The sequence below is a fragment of the Ctenopharyngodon idella genome, chromosome 24 (genome assembly GCF_019924925.1).
Source record: "Ctenopharyngodon idella isolate HZGC_01 chromosome 24, HZGC01, whole genome shotgun sequence".
NCBI classification, from domain to species: Eukaryota; Metazoa; Chordata; class Actinopteri; order Cypriniformes; family Xenocyprididae; genus Ctenopharyngodon; species Ctenopharyngodon idella.
Window position 1 is genome coordinate 12,965,446 of NC_067243.1, and position 15,337 is coordinate 12,980,782.

At 35.2% G+C, this 15,337-nt stretch overlaps 1 protein-coding gene across 8 annotated transcripts in view; it reads right to left on the reverse strand.

Moving 5' to 3' along the window:
• mical2b (microtubule associated monooxygenase, calponin and LIM domain containing 2b) overlaps window positions 1–15,337 on the reverse strand; it is a 59,567-nt gene that overhangs the window by 29,190 nt on the left and 15,040 nt on the right. For 3 of the 8 annotated variants that reach the window (XM_051884351.1, XM_051884352.1, XM_051884349.1), the window contains exons 6-17: window positions 13,422–13,577; window positions 12,991–13,091; window positions 10,399–10,656; window positions 8,596–8,711; window positions 8,354–8,480; window positions 8,190–8,280; window positions 6,326–6,473; window positions 5,429–5,628; window positions 3,290–3,396; window positions 3,123–3,191; window positions 2,895–3,026; window positions 844–969 (exon numbers count right to left, since the gene is read on the reverse strand). In XM_051884351.1, coding sequence (XP_051740311.1) covers window positions 844–969; window positions 2,895–3,026; window positions 3,123–3,191; window positions 3,290–3,396; window positions 5,429–5,628; window positions 6,326–6,473; window positions 8,190–8,280; window positions 8,354–8,480; window positions 8,596–8,711; window positions 10,399–10,656; window positions 12,991–13,091; window positions 13,422–13,577 — 1,631 coding nt within the window. Of the gene's footprint in view, window positions 1–843; window positions 970–2,501; window positions 2,748–2,894; window positions 3,027–3,122; window positions 3,192–3,289; window positions 3,397–5,428; window positions 5,629–6,325; window positions 6,474–8,189; window positions 8,281–8,353; window positions 8,481–8,595; window positions 8,712–10,398; window positions 10,657–12,990; window positions 13,092–13,421; window positions 13,578–15,337 lie in introns of those variants that run through there. The other 5 variants (XM_051884353.1, XM_051884355.1, XM_051884354.1 and 2 more) reach the window with 3 other exon arrangements.

Consider the following 15,337-nt stretch of genomic DNA (forward strand, 5'->3'; position numbering starts at 1 on the left):
TTTGGCCGATATATTAAAGCCGATAAATTATGGATTATTTCCTTAAACTGAGACACTTCAGATGCGCACTGTCTGCCATTATGGTTTTGAATTGCTTTAAATATGATTGAAATCAATTCAAAAAGGAAAATACAGTGCAACATACAGCCAAGGCTACATAATATTATAATAAGAATTTTTATTAATTGTGTGCTTGAGACATGGCTTTTAATGGTGAGACTTTTGTTTTTGTAATCAGGCTCTCAAAAATGATTTTGATTTATATTTATCGGCCAATATATCGGTTATCGGCTTTCCAAATATAAAGTATTATCGGTATCGGCCAAAATGTTCATATCAGTGCATCCCTAGAAAATGCAGTGCCAACCCTATTCCTAGCCATAATCATAAACCATAACTTATCCCTAACATAAGAGGGAAATGACAGATGAATAACACTGATGTAGAAGCAAAAACCCTGGTTTTAAGCCTAAATTTGACAAACTGTAATCTGATTGATCAGAATGTTGTTCCAGGATCAGCAAACATGTACTTGTTGAAATCGTGTTCACTATACCATATGAATGACATATAACATGATTTACACAAGTAGGATGTGTTCCTGGATCAACATCCACTGGAACAACATGGAATGACTGAATACGGAAAACACATATGCAATCATTGATTGATAGGAATGTTATTCTAGGAACAATGTCGATCTAGCGACGCGGTCTACTCGTGTAAATCACATTGTGTCGTTGATGTGCGTCACCTCAGCAGTGAACACACATGTAATCAATACACTGATGCATGTGATTGTGGGTAATGTGGAATGATGTTCCACACGCTGGCTGAGCATACCTGCCATTTTGGTTTGGTTTGGGGCGGAGAGGGTGTGGGCTGGCTCTTAGGTTTGGCAAAGCGAGGGTTTTCAGTCATATCCAGAGATACGGGTTTGTCAGCAACACAGTCAGTCTCGGATTCAGACTAGTTTCGGTAACATTGCACCAGGGGAGATAGAAGATAGAAGATGCAGAAAGAAACAGAACAGAAAGAAAGAGATCAGAGGAAAGCTGAAAGAGCCACAGAAAAAGGAAAGCAAGTGAAAAGGCTTGTTCACATCTATAAAGATAACTATAACAATATTAGCATCCACACCAGTGGACAATATCATTGTTTCTTCTAATACTAAAGATACTAAAAAACATATTTAAAACAGTTCATGCTTCATAAAGTGACGAGAATACTTTTTGTGCGCCAAAAAACCAAAACGACTTCAATATCTCGTGATGGCCGATTTCAAAACACTGCTTCTGAGCTTTACAAATCTTTTGTTTCGAATCAGCGATTTAGATCGTGTATGAAACTGCTGAAATCACGTGACTTTGGTGCTTCGAACCAGTGATTCAATTCGCAAAGCTCAGAAGCAGTGTTTTGAAATCGGCCATCACTAGATATTGTTGAAAAGTCGTTTTGTTGTTATTTTTGGTGCACAAAAAGTATTTTCGTCGCTTTATAATATGAAGGTAGAACCACTGAACTCACATGAACTGTTTTAAATACGTCTTTAGTAGCTTTCTGGGCACTGAAAAGGGAGTGTTATTGCTGTCAATGCAGGCCTCACTGAGCCATCGGATTTCATTAAAAATATCTTAAATTGTGTTCTGAAGATGAACGAAAGTCTTACAGATGTAGAACGACATGACAGTGAGTAATTAATGACATTATTTTCATTTTTGGATGAACTAACCCTTTAAGAGCAGAACAACTGAATGAAACGGTATAAAAAGCTTAAAACCTCAGATTGGCTTATGATCAACTTCTCAACTGCACAGCAAAAAAAAAATTCATATTCAGTTATGGAGTATCAACGCTCCATGAGTGACCTACATCCTTTAAGCCTATAATTGAGCAGCCAGAACATTTACTGACCGCTGCTAATCTCAAAAAAGGAAAGCCAGCAGAAAAGAAAAAAAAAAAAACAGCATCCTGACTGTGAAAAATCACAATTACACTGCATTAAGGGATTACAACTACAGTCAAAACATTCATTCTTCTGATTTCAACTTTTTTCTTGAAAAAAAATACTATACATAACTACAAAAATATTTATCATATCTACATAAAATATCTGACACACTAAGAATGATATTCTTTTTTGTTGACTGGTTCTAGTGATTAATTTTAGGCTAATCTTCTAAAAGTAACTAAAACATTTGACACTCATTGGTAACATTTTACAAGGTTTAACTCTGTTTAATACATTAAAAATGAACAATGTTTACAGCAAATATTTATCTAGGTTGATTTATAAATATACAATTGTTCATATTTAATTATTATTTTATTAGTTTTTATGTAATCTATAAATATACAATTATTATTCAATAGTCAACCTTATTGCAAAGTGTTAAAAACCCAGTATTATACACAAAAACTAAGTAAATTTTTCAACCAACAGCCCACCAATATTAAGAAAAAAATCCTAAATTCACAGCATTAATCTTGTACACACTTTCATCTAAGACCAAACCACCAAAAGGCATGTTTTGAAATGCACCGTCATGCATCCAAATTCAAAATATCATGTGGCGCTCAGATTCTGCATCTGATGAACCAGAGGATTTACTTTCACTGCACAAAGACAGGTATTCATTTGGGATTATAGGCATGGTTAAGGAGCCGGATTAGATCTGAGATCCCTGCTGCTCGTTCTACTGACTCCAGAGTATCTGTACCACATGAGCAGTTTAGGGTCCAAGTTTCTGAAATAGGAAAATGACTGACTACAAGACAAAAGATGACTCTAATACTCCAAAATAAAGGAGCTAAATCTTGGAAGATCTTAAGAACCATAGATGGACATCTGCTGATTTAATAAAAGAAGAAAGATAGGAGATGTGGAGCCATACCTGTCTGCGCAAACCAGAGCTTGGCGCGTTCTCCTCAAACCTGGCCAGCAGTTGAGTTGCCATGGAGCGCACCTTATTTTCCTTCTGTTCCTCTCTCTCACCTACAGGGGGCGCACTCTGATTGGACATTAGCTGGGGAAAGAAGCAGACCAATTAAGGGAAGTAAAGCAATAAACTGAACGTTTAGAAAGAAAACACATTCAATACCAAAAGGACAAGTTAACATACCTCCTCCAGGTGACTGCTGGCCTTCTTCCTCTTTTTGTTTGTGTCATTGTCTTCCAACTTCTTATCAACCTTGGGATAAAGAAATGGTATTGTGTTTTACATCATCAGGGATAGATGTAGGTTTAGTTTACATTGGTTAAAGGAAGTAAACAGGATAAAAATGCTACCTTTGGGATTCTCTTCCGTGGCAGTGCATTATTTATCGAGTTGTAAAGAGAGTTTGCAGTCTTTGATGAATAGTCTTCATTATTTGCATCAGTCTCTTTGGGTACACCTACAAACAGAACATAAAATCTTTAGCGTCACACTTCAATGTGTGTTATGTCAATGAAAATGAACAAGAAATACTACACCTGCTTTATCAACAAGATCCGAACATGTACCTCTAATATTACACTCACTGGCCACTTTATTAGGTACATATTTTCAAGTGCTTGTGAATGCAAATATCTAAACAGCCAATCACATGGCAGCAACGCAATGCATTTAGGCATGTAGACATGGTCAAGATGATCTGCTGAAGTTCAAACTGAGCCTCAGAATGAGGAAGAAATGTGATTTAAGTGAGGTGGCATGGTTGTTGCTGCCAGATGTGCTGATCTACTGGGATTTTCACGCACAACCATCTCTAGGGTTCACAGAGAATGGTCCGAAACAGAGAAAATATACAGTGAGCGGCAGTTCTGTGGGCAAAAATGTCTTGTTGATGCCAGAGGAGAATGGCCAGACTGGTTCGAGCTGATAGAAAGACAACAGTAACTCAAATAACCACTCGTTTCAACCGAGGTCTGCAGAAGAGCTTCTGAACCTTATATCCGTGTTCAGGCTGCTGCTGGTGGTGTAATGGTGTGAGGGTATTTTCTTGCACACTTTGCGCCACTTTGTACCAACTGAGCATCATTTAAACGCCACAGCCTACCTGAGTATTGTTACTATGTTCATCCCTTTATGACCACAGTGTACCCATCTTCTGATGGCTACTTCCAGCAGGATAACTTGCCATGTCACAAAGGTCAAATCATCTCAAACATGACAATGAGTTCACTATACTCAAATGGCCGCCACAGTCACCAGATCTCAATCCAATAGAGCACTTTTGGGATGTGGTGGAATGGGAGATTTGCATCATGGATGTGCAGCCGACAAATCTGCAGCAACCGCGTGACGCTATCATATCAGTATGAACCAAAATCTCTGAGGAAGGTTTCCAACACCTTGTTGAATCAATGCCATTTAGAATTAAGGCAGTTCTGAAGGCAAAAGGAGGTCCAACCCGGTACTAGCAAGGTGTACCTAATAAAGTGGCCTCTGAGTGTATATGTAAAGTTTTTAATAATATGCAAAGTTATATATTTATGTAACATTTTTTATTGTGTAACAGATGGCTTTTGTGTGTTAAAAACCCTCTAAGCTAGCTAAATTACCTTGTAGTCTAGTACACAGCTGTTGTTCCAAAAATCAGTACTAACAGTATTATAAGATTTCATGTACAAATAAAAAAAAAAAAAAAACACCGTCAGCAGCAAAATAATAAATTCTAACTATTAAATACTTTGAAACAACTTGCAACTTACAGTATGTGCTTAAAGGTAATGTTATAATATTTTATTTTTAAATTCTTGCAAGTTGGAGAATTCTCAAAACCAGAGAGCATGTGTACAGCAGATGCACACCATCAGCTGACACACAACGCCACATGTTACATCTGCAATGCCAACATTTTTAAAATGCCTTACTTTAAGTCATGTAGCATGTGCAAGAATTAATAGTGAGCTCTTTAACATGTTAGATGGCTAATGCAATATGTAATCTATATCTGAAAACAGAGTGAAATGACAAATGTTGGATTTTTTGTGGTCCAAGGTTGGACAAGATCAACAACAGTCTTTAAATGGTGGCTTCTTGGAGATGTTCACACTTTATTTGGCAGTATATTTCAGAAGAGTTTTGGAACAAGGTGAATATAGCATTTTTTCTAAATAAATCCAGAATATTATTATATATATAACAAATTTCAGACTTTTTAATAATACTATATAGGTATGCACCGATACCATTTTGTAAGGACCGAGCTTCTTATTACTCTAATGAAAAAAGTAATAATTTTGTGCACGGAAAATGCTGTTAGTTACATCACGCGAGGTATCGGTCTTTGGTATCGGGGGTATTTTTATGAGTACACAAGCTTGGTATCGGGCCCGATACAGATACGTGCATCCCTAATACTATATTAGTGATACACCCCAAATGAAGACTTTCAAAATTCATTTGGGTCTTTTGAGGTGCTATTGTATGGAAAGCTCTACCTGTGTTGGACTGAGTTGAGTTGCGGAACATCTCGTAAAATTTGGATAGGTAAAGCACCATAATGAGCTTGTCTGGCCCCCGCTCGGCATCCATTTCCTTTCCTGTAGTGACCGGCTGGATGCCAAACTCCCGCTCTGCCACGTCAAACGCCAACTGGTTGTTTTTAGCGCAGTCTGCCTCATTTAGGGAGTTAAAATCACTGGAGGTAGAGACATAAAGAGAGATAAAGTGTCAGATCAGGAGAGAGAAACCAGGTAAAAAAAAAAAAAAAAAAAAACCATCTTATCAGGTGGAGATCCCATTCCATCAAACTGAGAATCTGTGTTCTCACAATCTGTATCCTTGGTGACCAAAAATATTTGTTGAACAACCTCTCACAGAGTGGTGTGATGACTACATGAGCTGATTTATAATCTCACTGCAAGTCCCCGTCACATTTTCCTTCACATCCAGAAGGGGCAGCAAGATTTATGGCAATTTCATAAACGTGAAAATTACTTTATGATGCAATCGCCAGTGTAAATCATGATGTAATCTCTAGAGTCTTGTTTTGATGCGTGAGAGGACAGGTCAAGACATTGGCATGTTGTTTTGTCTTCTTTCTTTTGGAAACGTTTCACTGCCCTATTTGTCCCTATTGAATTAAACAACTACTTTCGGTAATCCACAGGGGAAATGAAGTAAAAAAAAAAAAAAAAAAAAAAAAAAAAAAATCAAAGCTATTGTACTTCACTAAAAGCAAACAACTTGTTTTGATGGCTTAGGGGAAGGAGGTACCGCCACGTGTGTGAGATCAAAGAGGCGCTAAATAATGGAGCATTTGTCAAACCGTATGAGGGTGTGATCATGGGACTGAATCAATATGACAGCCAGTTTGTGTGTCGGGTCTTGCTCACATGAGGTCCGGTCGCTGGCGGTGAATGAGGGCGCACAGAGCCAGGCCACTTCTCCAGGAGGTCGTAAGGTCAGTCACATCCACTCCCCTGTAGCCCTGGGTCTGCTTCTGACACCACAGCAGCAGCCGGCTGGGACGCACCTCGGACTCTGAAATCAATTTACACCATCGTTAGGAGGTTTATAATCATTTTTGAGTGGGAAACTTATATTCTAGTATACATATAAAGACAGGCAAAATTTCAAATGTTGACAAATAAGACACTGCTATTTATAATATTTGCCAGTTTGTGGTCAGTGAGATTTATTTATTTTGAAAGAAATTAATACTTCTATTAATCAAGGGCTCTTTAAATTGATCAAAAGTGACAGTAAAGACATTTTTAATGTTATAAAATATTTTTATTTCAAATAAATCCTGTTCTTTTTAAACTTTCTATTAATCAAAGACAAACACCTGAACAAAATGTATCATGGTTTCCAAAAAAATATTAAGCACAACTGTTTAAACATTATGACAATATTATAAAAGAAAGGTTAGTTTAAATTGAAATAATACTTCACAATATTACTGTTTTACTGTATTTTTGATCACAAATGCAGCCTTGGTGAAAAATAAAATAAATAAATACACACACATATGCACAAAATATAATATTTATATATATTATATATGTATGAGTGTGTGTGTGTAAATAAATGTACATATATAGATATATGTAATATATATACACATACTTTTACGTTTGATGCAATTAATAGTGATTAATTGATTTGATTATATATATATATATATATATATATATATATATATATATATATATATATATATATTTTTTTTTTTTTTTTTTTAATTATATATCATATGTATTACATATATATATCATATGTATTACATACACACACACACACACACACACACACTTTATATAATATTATTTTAAAGTGATAGTTCACCCAAAAATGAAAATTCTGTCATCATTTACTCACCCTCAGGTTGTTCCAAACTTGTATAAATTTTGTTGTTATGTTGAACACAAAGGAAGATGTTTTAAAGAATGTGGGAAACTGAACAGTTTTGGGGCACCATTGACTTCCATAGTATTTTTTTTTCCTACTATGGAAGTCAATGGTGCCCCAAAGCGGCCTGGTTACAAACTATCTTCAAAATATCTTCCTTTGTGTTCAACAGAACAAAGACATTTATACAGGTTTGGAATAACTTGAGGGTGAGAATGATGACAGAATTTTCATTTTTGGGTGAACTATCACTTTAAGTGCACATGAACCACATTAAAACCCATTAAATGTCACTACAGTGCAATTGATAAGGTTTACTAAAAGTCTGCACACGCTTTTGTTGAATCTTTCGTCATGTAACATGACCCTTTTGATAGAGTAGAGGGTGTGGAAATCATTGTTCCTGTGAGGCCACATCCAGGTGAAGCCAATATAAGACAAACATGGATCTCATGGAGTCACTACATCATATTTACTACTTCGAGTATGAGGAAACCGAGATTGAGAGTTGGGCTGAGTGAAAATAAGACACAAGTCATATATTGTGATTATAAAATGAGTTCAGTTTATCAATATGGAGCTTTATAAACAGCTATTGTGTCAACAGTAGCATCAAGGGAAATTTGTCAGGGGGAATCATTACCTGATATTGCTTTCTTTTTCCATCAATTTTACGTGGAAATGCAGAAATAAGACAAAATTGCAAGTTGTTGCAAAGCAAATGCAGGGATCGGTTGAATTTGCATTTATTCTTGTGATCGTAGTCCCTGAAAGGACTGTTTCAACAAAACAATCAGGCTGTCAAATTTGCTGCCATCTTTGTAAGACAAACAATATTGAATCTACCTCGTCTGGAGATGTTTGCAGATTTGCGTGTGGGTCCACTGCGCTCCAGAGAACTTAAGTCCTGCTCGCCGTTAATGTACAGATGGCGCACCTGAGACAGGAAGTTTAGGATTTACAGGTGGAAGACAGACGGTTATTATGGTGTTAATGGGCGTCAGTCTCACCTGATGTGGTCGTACACAGGATGAGTTGAGGTTGGGGTAACGTGTGGCCGGGTCTATGGTGTACTGCTCAAAGTTTTTTGAGATGTTTTCTGCGGTCGTCTGAGGCAGCAGCCTGTAGATGCTCTCCCTATAATAAATAAATAAAGAGGACATTGGGTCATGACAAAAAAATTATATACAAAAAAAAAAAGACCAAATATGTTTCATTGGACAGCTTCAGCAGTGATGCAGTATGTTCGCACCTCTCTGACAGAAGATCAAGGGGTCCTTTGCCCTGAGCCCAACCCCTCACCATCCACACTGTGTCAAAGGCAGCCAGAAACCCTCGAGCACATCCTGTCCCCATGGGCCAGAAAGGCTGGAGACCGATGAGAAGTAGAGAAAACATGGCATGTTTACAGGCCATACTAAACAAAACACTGTACAGTCAAGTGGCATGTTGAAACAATCAGGAATATTTAAACCTAAAGTAAACTTTATATTTTTCTGTTTCATTTTAGACATGCAAAATTAAATCTTTAAAAAAAATGACTCAATTTAACTAATTTAAACCTGTAAATTAACAAAGTTGTAGAATTATTAAACATTTAATTGGTGCTCCTCACGTGGCAGTTACAAGTGCTATATTATATTATATATATATATATATATATATATATATTTATTTTATATATAAATAAATAAATTTTACTTTTAGGGGATTTTATGGTACTAAATTATGTTTATGCAGTAGTTAAAATCCATTTATTACCTGTTAACCACTTTTTAAGCATAGACCTGAAAATTAAATTCAGCTTAAACTGTCATAAATCTCTAATATTTATATATTTATATATATATATATATATATATATATATATATCTAATATTTTTAAAAGAAGACACTTGGCTTTTTATATTTACTGATTATTGCTCAAGTGAAAGAATTTAAAGTTTAAAAGTTTAAAAAAAAAGTCAACCTAGAAAAAGTTATAGAATTGTACGTTTATTATGAAAAATGCACAAAAATACTATACTTCAATATGTTGTCATGTGTTGTTCAATATGATGTTATATTAAATATATATTTTCCAAAACATGTTTTACTCTAAAACTGTGAAAATCAAAGCCATAAATCTGAATATATATCATATATCAAAAAATGAGCTTTCAGTAAGATTTTTTTGGGGTGCAGTACTAAACGCTTCCACTAGATGAAATTCGCTTCCTATTAGTTTCCAATGCGTTCATGTTTGACCACGAGGAGTACAAGTGAGACTATTTTTTCAGGACTATTAAACCTTTTTGAATAATGTTTATGGTTTTTTTGTGTTCGCATAGCAAGTGCCAAAACCTTTACCAAGTTTCGTACCATTCCAATGAAGTAAAAAAAATTCTAAAAAAACAAAACGCAACATTTTCAGTCAGAAATGACAGAAGAGCACAAGTTTATATATAAAATGAATAAATATTTAAGGTTTGTGCAGCTTAAAGGGATAGTTCACCAAAAAATGAAAATTTTGTCATCATTTACTCACCCTTGTGTTGTTCAAAACCTGTACGAGTTTCTTTCTTCTGTTGAACACAAAAGAAGATATTTTGAATAATGTGAGTAACCAGACAGTTGACGGCACCCATTGATTTCCATAGTATTTTTTTTCCTACTATGGAAGTCATTGGGTGCCGTCAGCTGTATGGTTGCCCACATTCTTTAAAATACCTTCTTTTGTGTTCAACAGAAGAAAGAAATTCATACAGATTTGGAACAACTTCAAGGTGAGCAAGTAATGGCAAAATCGTCTTTTTTGGGTGAACTATCCCTTTAAGTGCTGCTGTTATTAAAGCAAAAGGTGGACAGAATATTGTGAAATTCATGTTAATTAATGGTTTACTTAAATTATGTTATTTAATCTTAATATCATAATATGTATTAATTATTGTACATCATTAGTATATACACAATACATAATATGATAATACAATTAGTATTTTTTTTTATTATAAAAAATTTAGAATTTAACTTGATCTTTCTCCTCATATACAGTATGCCGCATGATGACACCTACCTCCAGAAGACTATCTCCAACCAGCGCCACTAGCAGCTGATGTCCGCTCTTTTCCCTCACCAGTGCAGCGTTCTCCGAAGCATACATGCAGGTGAAGTCAAACATGGCCACATCTGGCTGGCCGTAGTGGTTGATGGCGTAATCCAAAGAGGGCAGCTGATAGTTAGTGCCAAAATCCGCAGCCTCACGGGCATATGAGAGCAAAGCCTCTTGGTTCACGTTGTCATTTGCCAAAAGCCGTTCAGTCTCAATATAGTCCTGGGTATGAAAAACAGAGGAAACGTGCTTTTAAATGGAAAATTATGACAAAAACATTACATTTGAAAGATAGCTTTCATTTTTTTATATATTAATTACAAAAATATCTATAGTGTACACTTAATTTTGCTTAAAAAGTGCACTTGTACTATAAAATGTCACTTAGTTTGATTTTTTTTAATATATTTTTATATTTATTTTGTATAGAAATAAAATATAAAAGTAACAAATGTATTTATTATTATGTCATATATATTTTTATTTTATTTTACATTTTTTTTATATTTCATTTTATTTTATTTCATTTTATTTAATACAATGCAATGCAATGTGACTTAAGTGTCTAAGTACTTTTTAGGGACACTGTGATAACTGAGGTCAGTTTTAGGTGCACGTGCATGGATGTTAAGTAATCACAAACAATCCTATCAAGACATGTCAAAACAATAGGGCAAATTTGTCTGCAACAAGTAGCTTAAAGTTAAGTGGATTGCACCGCAGCATCATCATAATGCTGGAATGATGAGGCATGTTTCATCATCAGAGTTTTTACAGACTCCACTGTGACTACCGGTCAGGGCCGCTGTCTGAGGCCGCGAGAGTTTAAAACTCCAGATGAACTCCAAACACTACAAAGAGTTTCAATCACTCAGCTGCTGTGCTGTAATATCCTGTATGATACTCTGAGAAACGAAATCTAACACAGACACCGACATAAGGCTTCCTGATAGTGTTTCTTTTCATAATAAACATGAAATAGTTCTTTCCAGTGCACTCAAAGAACTAAATATCATCTATCACAGGAGAACTAATAGCACTTGTACACTTACACAAACATACAAATGATTGTTTTTTTTAACATAATAGTGGGGATCTTCTGTAGAGATCAACTCTAACCCAAGTTCTAACCTTACAACTAAAAGACATTTAGTACATATTTCATTTGAAAAAAAAAAAAAAAAAAAAGATTGAGAAAATTAAAATCAAAACAGATGATATACGACAAAGGCAGTATTTTTATAAATATATAAAAATCAATAAAATTAAATACATTGAAAGGGGACCTATAATGCCTCTTTTCACAAGATGTAATACAAGTCTCTGGTGTCCCCAGAATGTGTCTGTGAAGTTTCATCTCAAAATACCCCACAGATCATTTATTATAGCTTGTCAAATTTGCCCCTATTTGGATGTGAGCAAAAACATGCAGTTTTTGTGTGTGTCCCTTTAAATGCAAATGAGCTGCTGCTCCCTGCCTGCTTTCCAAAAGAGGGCGGAGCTTTAACAGCTTGCGCTTCAGTTGCTCAACAACAACAAAGCTGAAGAATCTCACGCAGCCAAAATGACAATTGTCAGTAACGGTGTTCAGCCTTACATTGTTCAAACCGGAGTCTGACACTGATGGAGAGACTCAGGAAGAAGTTACAACTTTTAGAATGAAACTGGACGTTTCTGAACGGTTAGTGGATAAATTTATGTAGTTGCTGTGGAGTTGATTCAACTCATCAACTAGCTATGTTAATCTTTTGTGCAAAACCCGTATAGACGCCCACTATACATAGCGTACCTGTTTGCCAAACAGAGCCATACACACCAGGCTAACGTTTATGATTGCTATCAAATGCTGTGAATGGTCTGATATTTTTCCCAAAATATCGCTCGGACAGAAACGCTCCTTTTTTAGCAATCGAGCTTGCCAGAGTCAAATTACAGGCTATCCAAGCTAACCAGACTCTAAATAGTGTTCTGTGCTTGTCTGTGCAGCAAACGACAGAACAGAAAGCATGCTTTGCTCGAACTTTTGCCATGGCATTAGAACTGGTACACCGCTTTTGCTTGCGAAAACAAAATGGCTGCGCCATGGGTGGAAACGTACAGATGAAGAGGCGGTAATATTATAATAAGATCCCCTTCCTGCGTCACAAGGGGAGCGAAATCTGAGCGGCTCATTTTTTCACAGGCTTGCCAAAACAAAGTTACTAGGTTGTCCTTTTTCACGTTTTCTGGGTTGGTAGATGCACCGGGGACCCGATTATAGCACTTAAACATGGAAAAAGTCAGATTTTCATGATATGTCCCCTTTAAATACTTATATTTTTATTACTAAATACAACTATACTATACTGTTACTATATTTGTAGTAAAAATTATATTCATATAAATAAAATGCAAAAAAAAAAAAAAAAGTTTTTAAACTCCAACATTTTTTTAAATGGATACATATTTTATTACAACAACTCCAATATATTTCAATGTTGTGGCACAACATTCCAACACACTGAAGACAGTCACTGTGGTTAAACCATGAACAGCCCACCACAACCCACAACTCACATTGATGATCACACCCTTGTCCAGCAAGCTTTGTTTCTTTGCAGTCATAACAAAGTAGTGCGTGTTGTCCCTGTAATAGACGATGTTTTCCAAATCAATCCCTGTACAAAAGATAAATGAGGTCAATTAGCATGACTGTGCAAAGCATTTAACAATGAATGACTATTATTAACGAATGGCTCTATTATTAACTTTGGTGATGGCATATCTAAAATTACATCAGTCTCAGAAGAAGAATGCAATCCAGTTTTACTCACCTCCACTTTAAGGAGGGGAACCGTTACGCAGTGCGTCAGTATTTGACTTATGGTGTTATTTGTATTTTAAAAACATTAAGAAACGTGTCATTTTTAAACAAGCCAGCTCTTGTTGTAGCGAAGTTCTCGTCATACACAGTAGGTCACGATGAAGTGGGAGGAGCTTAACATCACCTGTCTCCTCCTTGAGCTCCAGGAAGAACTTCTGATTGAAGATGAAGGCCACTCCGCTGATCTCCTCCACTTTGGCCTCAGCTGTGGTGTTACGATTGACGAAGTTTGCGGTGATGGCGATGGCTAGTTTCCCTCTGAACTCCTTTCTCTTGAAGCCTACAGCAGAGAGAGGAATTCAGTGTTGACTGCTAACAGAAGCATCACTATTGTTATTGCTAACACTTAGCATTTGTTTTTTTTCCCCAAGATCCCTAATGGCATTTGGCATGTAATGTTTGAGTTACAAGACATAAATAAATAATAAATACATTTTACTGACATCTTTAAGTATAAGATAAGATGCAAGCTGCTTTAAAATGGTCAACATGTTTTTTTTGTTTTTTTTTTAAATCAATAGATAATGTAATTGCTAAGGCAGCATATATTTGCAAAAATAAATGTGTACGACCTTGTACAAAACAAAAGCGTTTGCACAATAAATTACACAATATGGGTTTTGCTTTCATGGTAGCACTTATACACCAAGCGCTTGTTTACCACCACTATCCCACATCTAAAAAATAATGATAACAACATAATTCACATGTCAGTCTGAGTGCTTCTCACACATCTCAGTGTAATTTAGCACAGCATGGTTCAAAGGTTTCTTGTTTTAACTTGAGAGCGGGTTTGAGTCTGATCTAGGATCAGTTCCTCTGCTCCATGAGAGACTAACTGTGTCAGCAGGAAGCAATAAAAGTAGACCTGTTCCACCCCTCCTGTGGTGGGTTAATAAACTTCCTGTCAAACACAAAGAGCTGACCCGTGTTCCGAAGGAATGGAAGACTGAATGTAGGACAGACAGTTTTTGGAAATTGGAGTCACTGGGGCAATTTTCTTGACTGAGTGAGCATGTTAAAGCCTTTTAGCAGGTTTATTATGCTTGAGAGAGCCTAATCTCATAAGATGAAAGAGTGCTAAATGTGTCATTCACAGACAAAGACGTTTGCACAGTGTATTTTTTCTGGTATGGTGTTGATGCTCTGAGAATTTAATTTTGTTGGTTTGGTCCACCACATGATGTGTGGAGAACAAACGCCAACATTATACCATAATGTGCTTAAGTTTGTATGTGGAAGTAGGCTTATTGCTGCTCATTTGATAATCTACATTAAGGCATTTTTCCAAAGTGATTTACAAATGAGGAACATAGTAAGCAATTTATCATGAAGACCATCAATATTTGCAGTACACAAATCCAAGCTAGATTAGTACACAAAATAGAGCTAAAGTAATGATATTATATATTATTAATATTTTGAATCAGTAAATAGTATAATAAATACTTAATAATAAATACTCGAAATTAGTAATATTATATATATCATTTAATATTAATATAATAGATATATTAATAAATAATAGTAAATAAATTATACTAGACAGTAAATAGTACTAAATAATAGTAAATAAAAAAACTAATAAATGTTGTACTATTACAAATTGAGTATTTATATTATAAACAATTAAAATATATAATAATATTTAATGTTAATATATAATATAATTGCTATAATACTACTTACGTTACTAATAATATTTGTAAAATTATAAAAAGCTTTATAATTTGACTTGTGACCCTGGACCACAAAACTAGTCATAAGGGTCAATTTTTTGAAAAACTGAATAAATAAGCTTTCCATTGATGTATATTATATGACAATATTTGGCCGAGATATAACTATTTGAAAATCTGGAATCTGAGGGTGCAACAAAATCAAAATATTGAGAAAATGGCCTTTAAAGTTGTCCAAATGAAGTCCTGAGCAATGCATATCCACTCACAAAAATGCATTTTTTATATATTTACAGTAGGAAATATACAAAATATCTTCATGGAACATGATCTTTACTTAATATCCTAATGATTTTTGGCA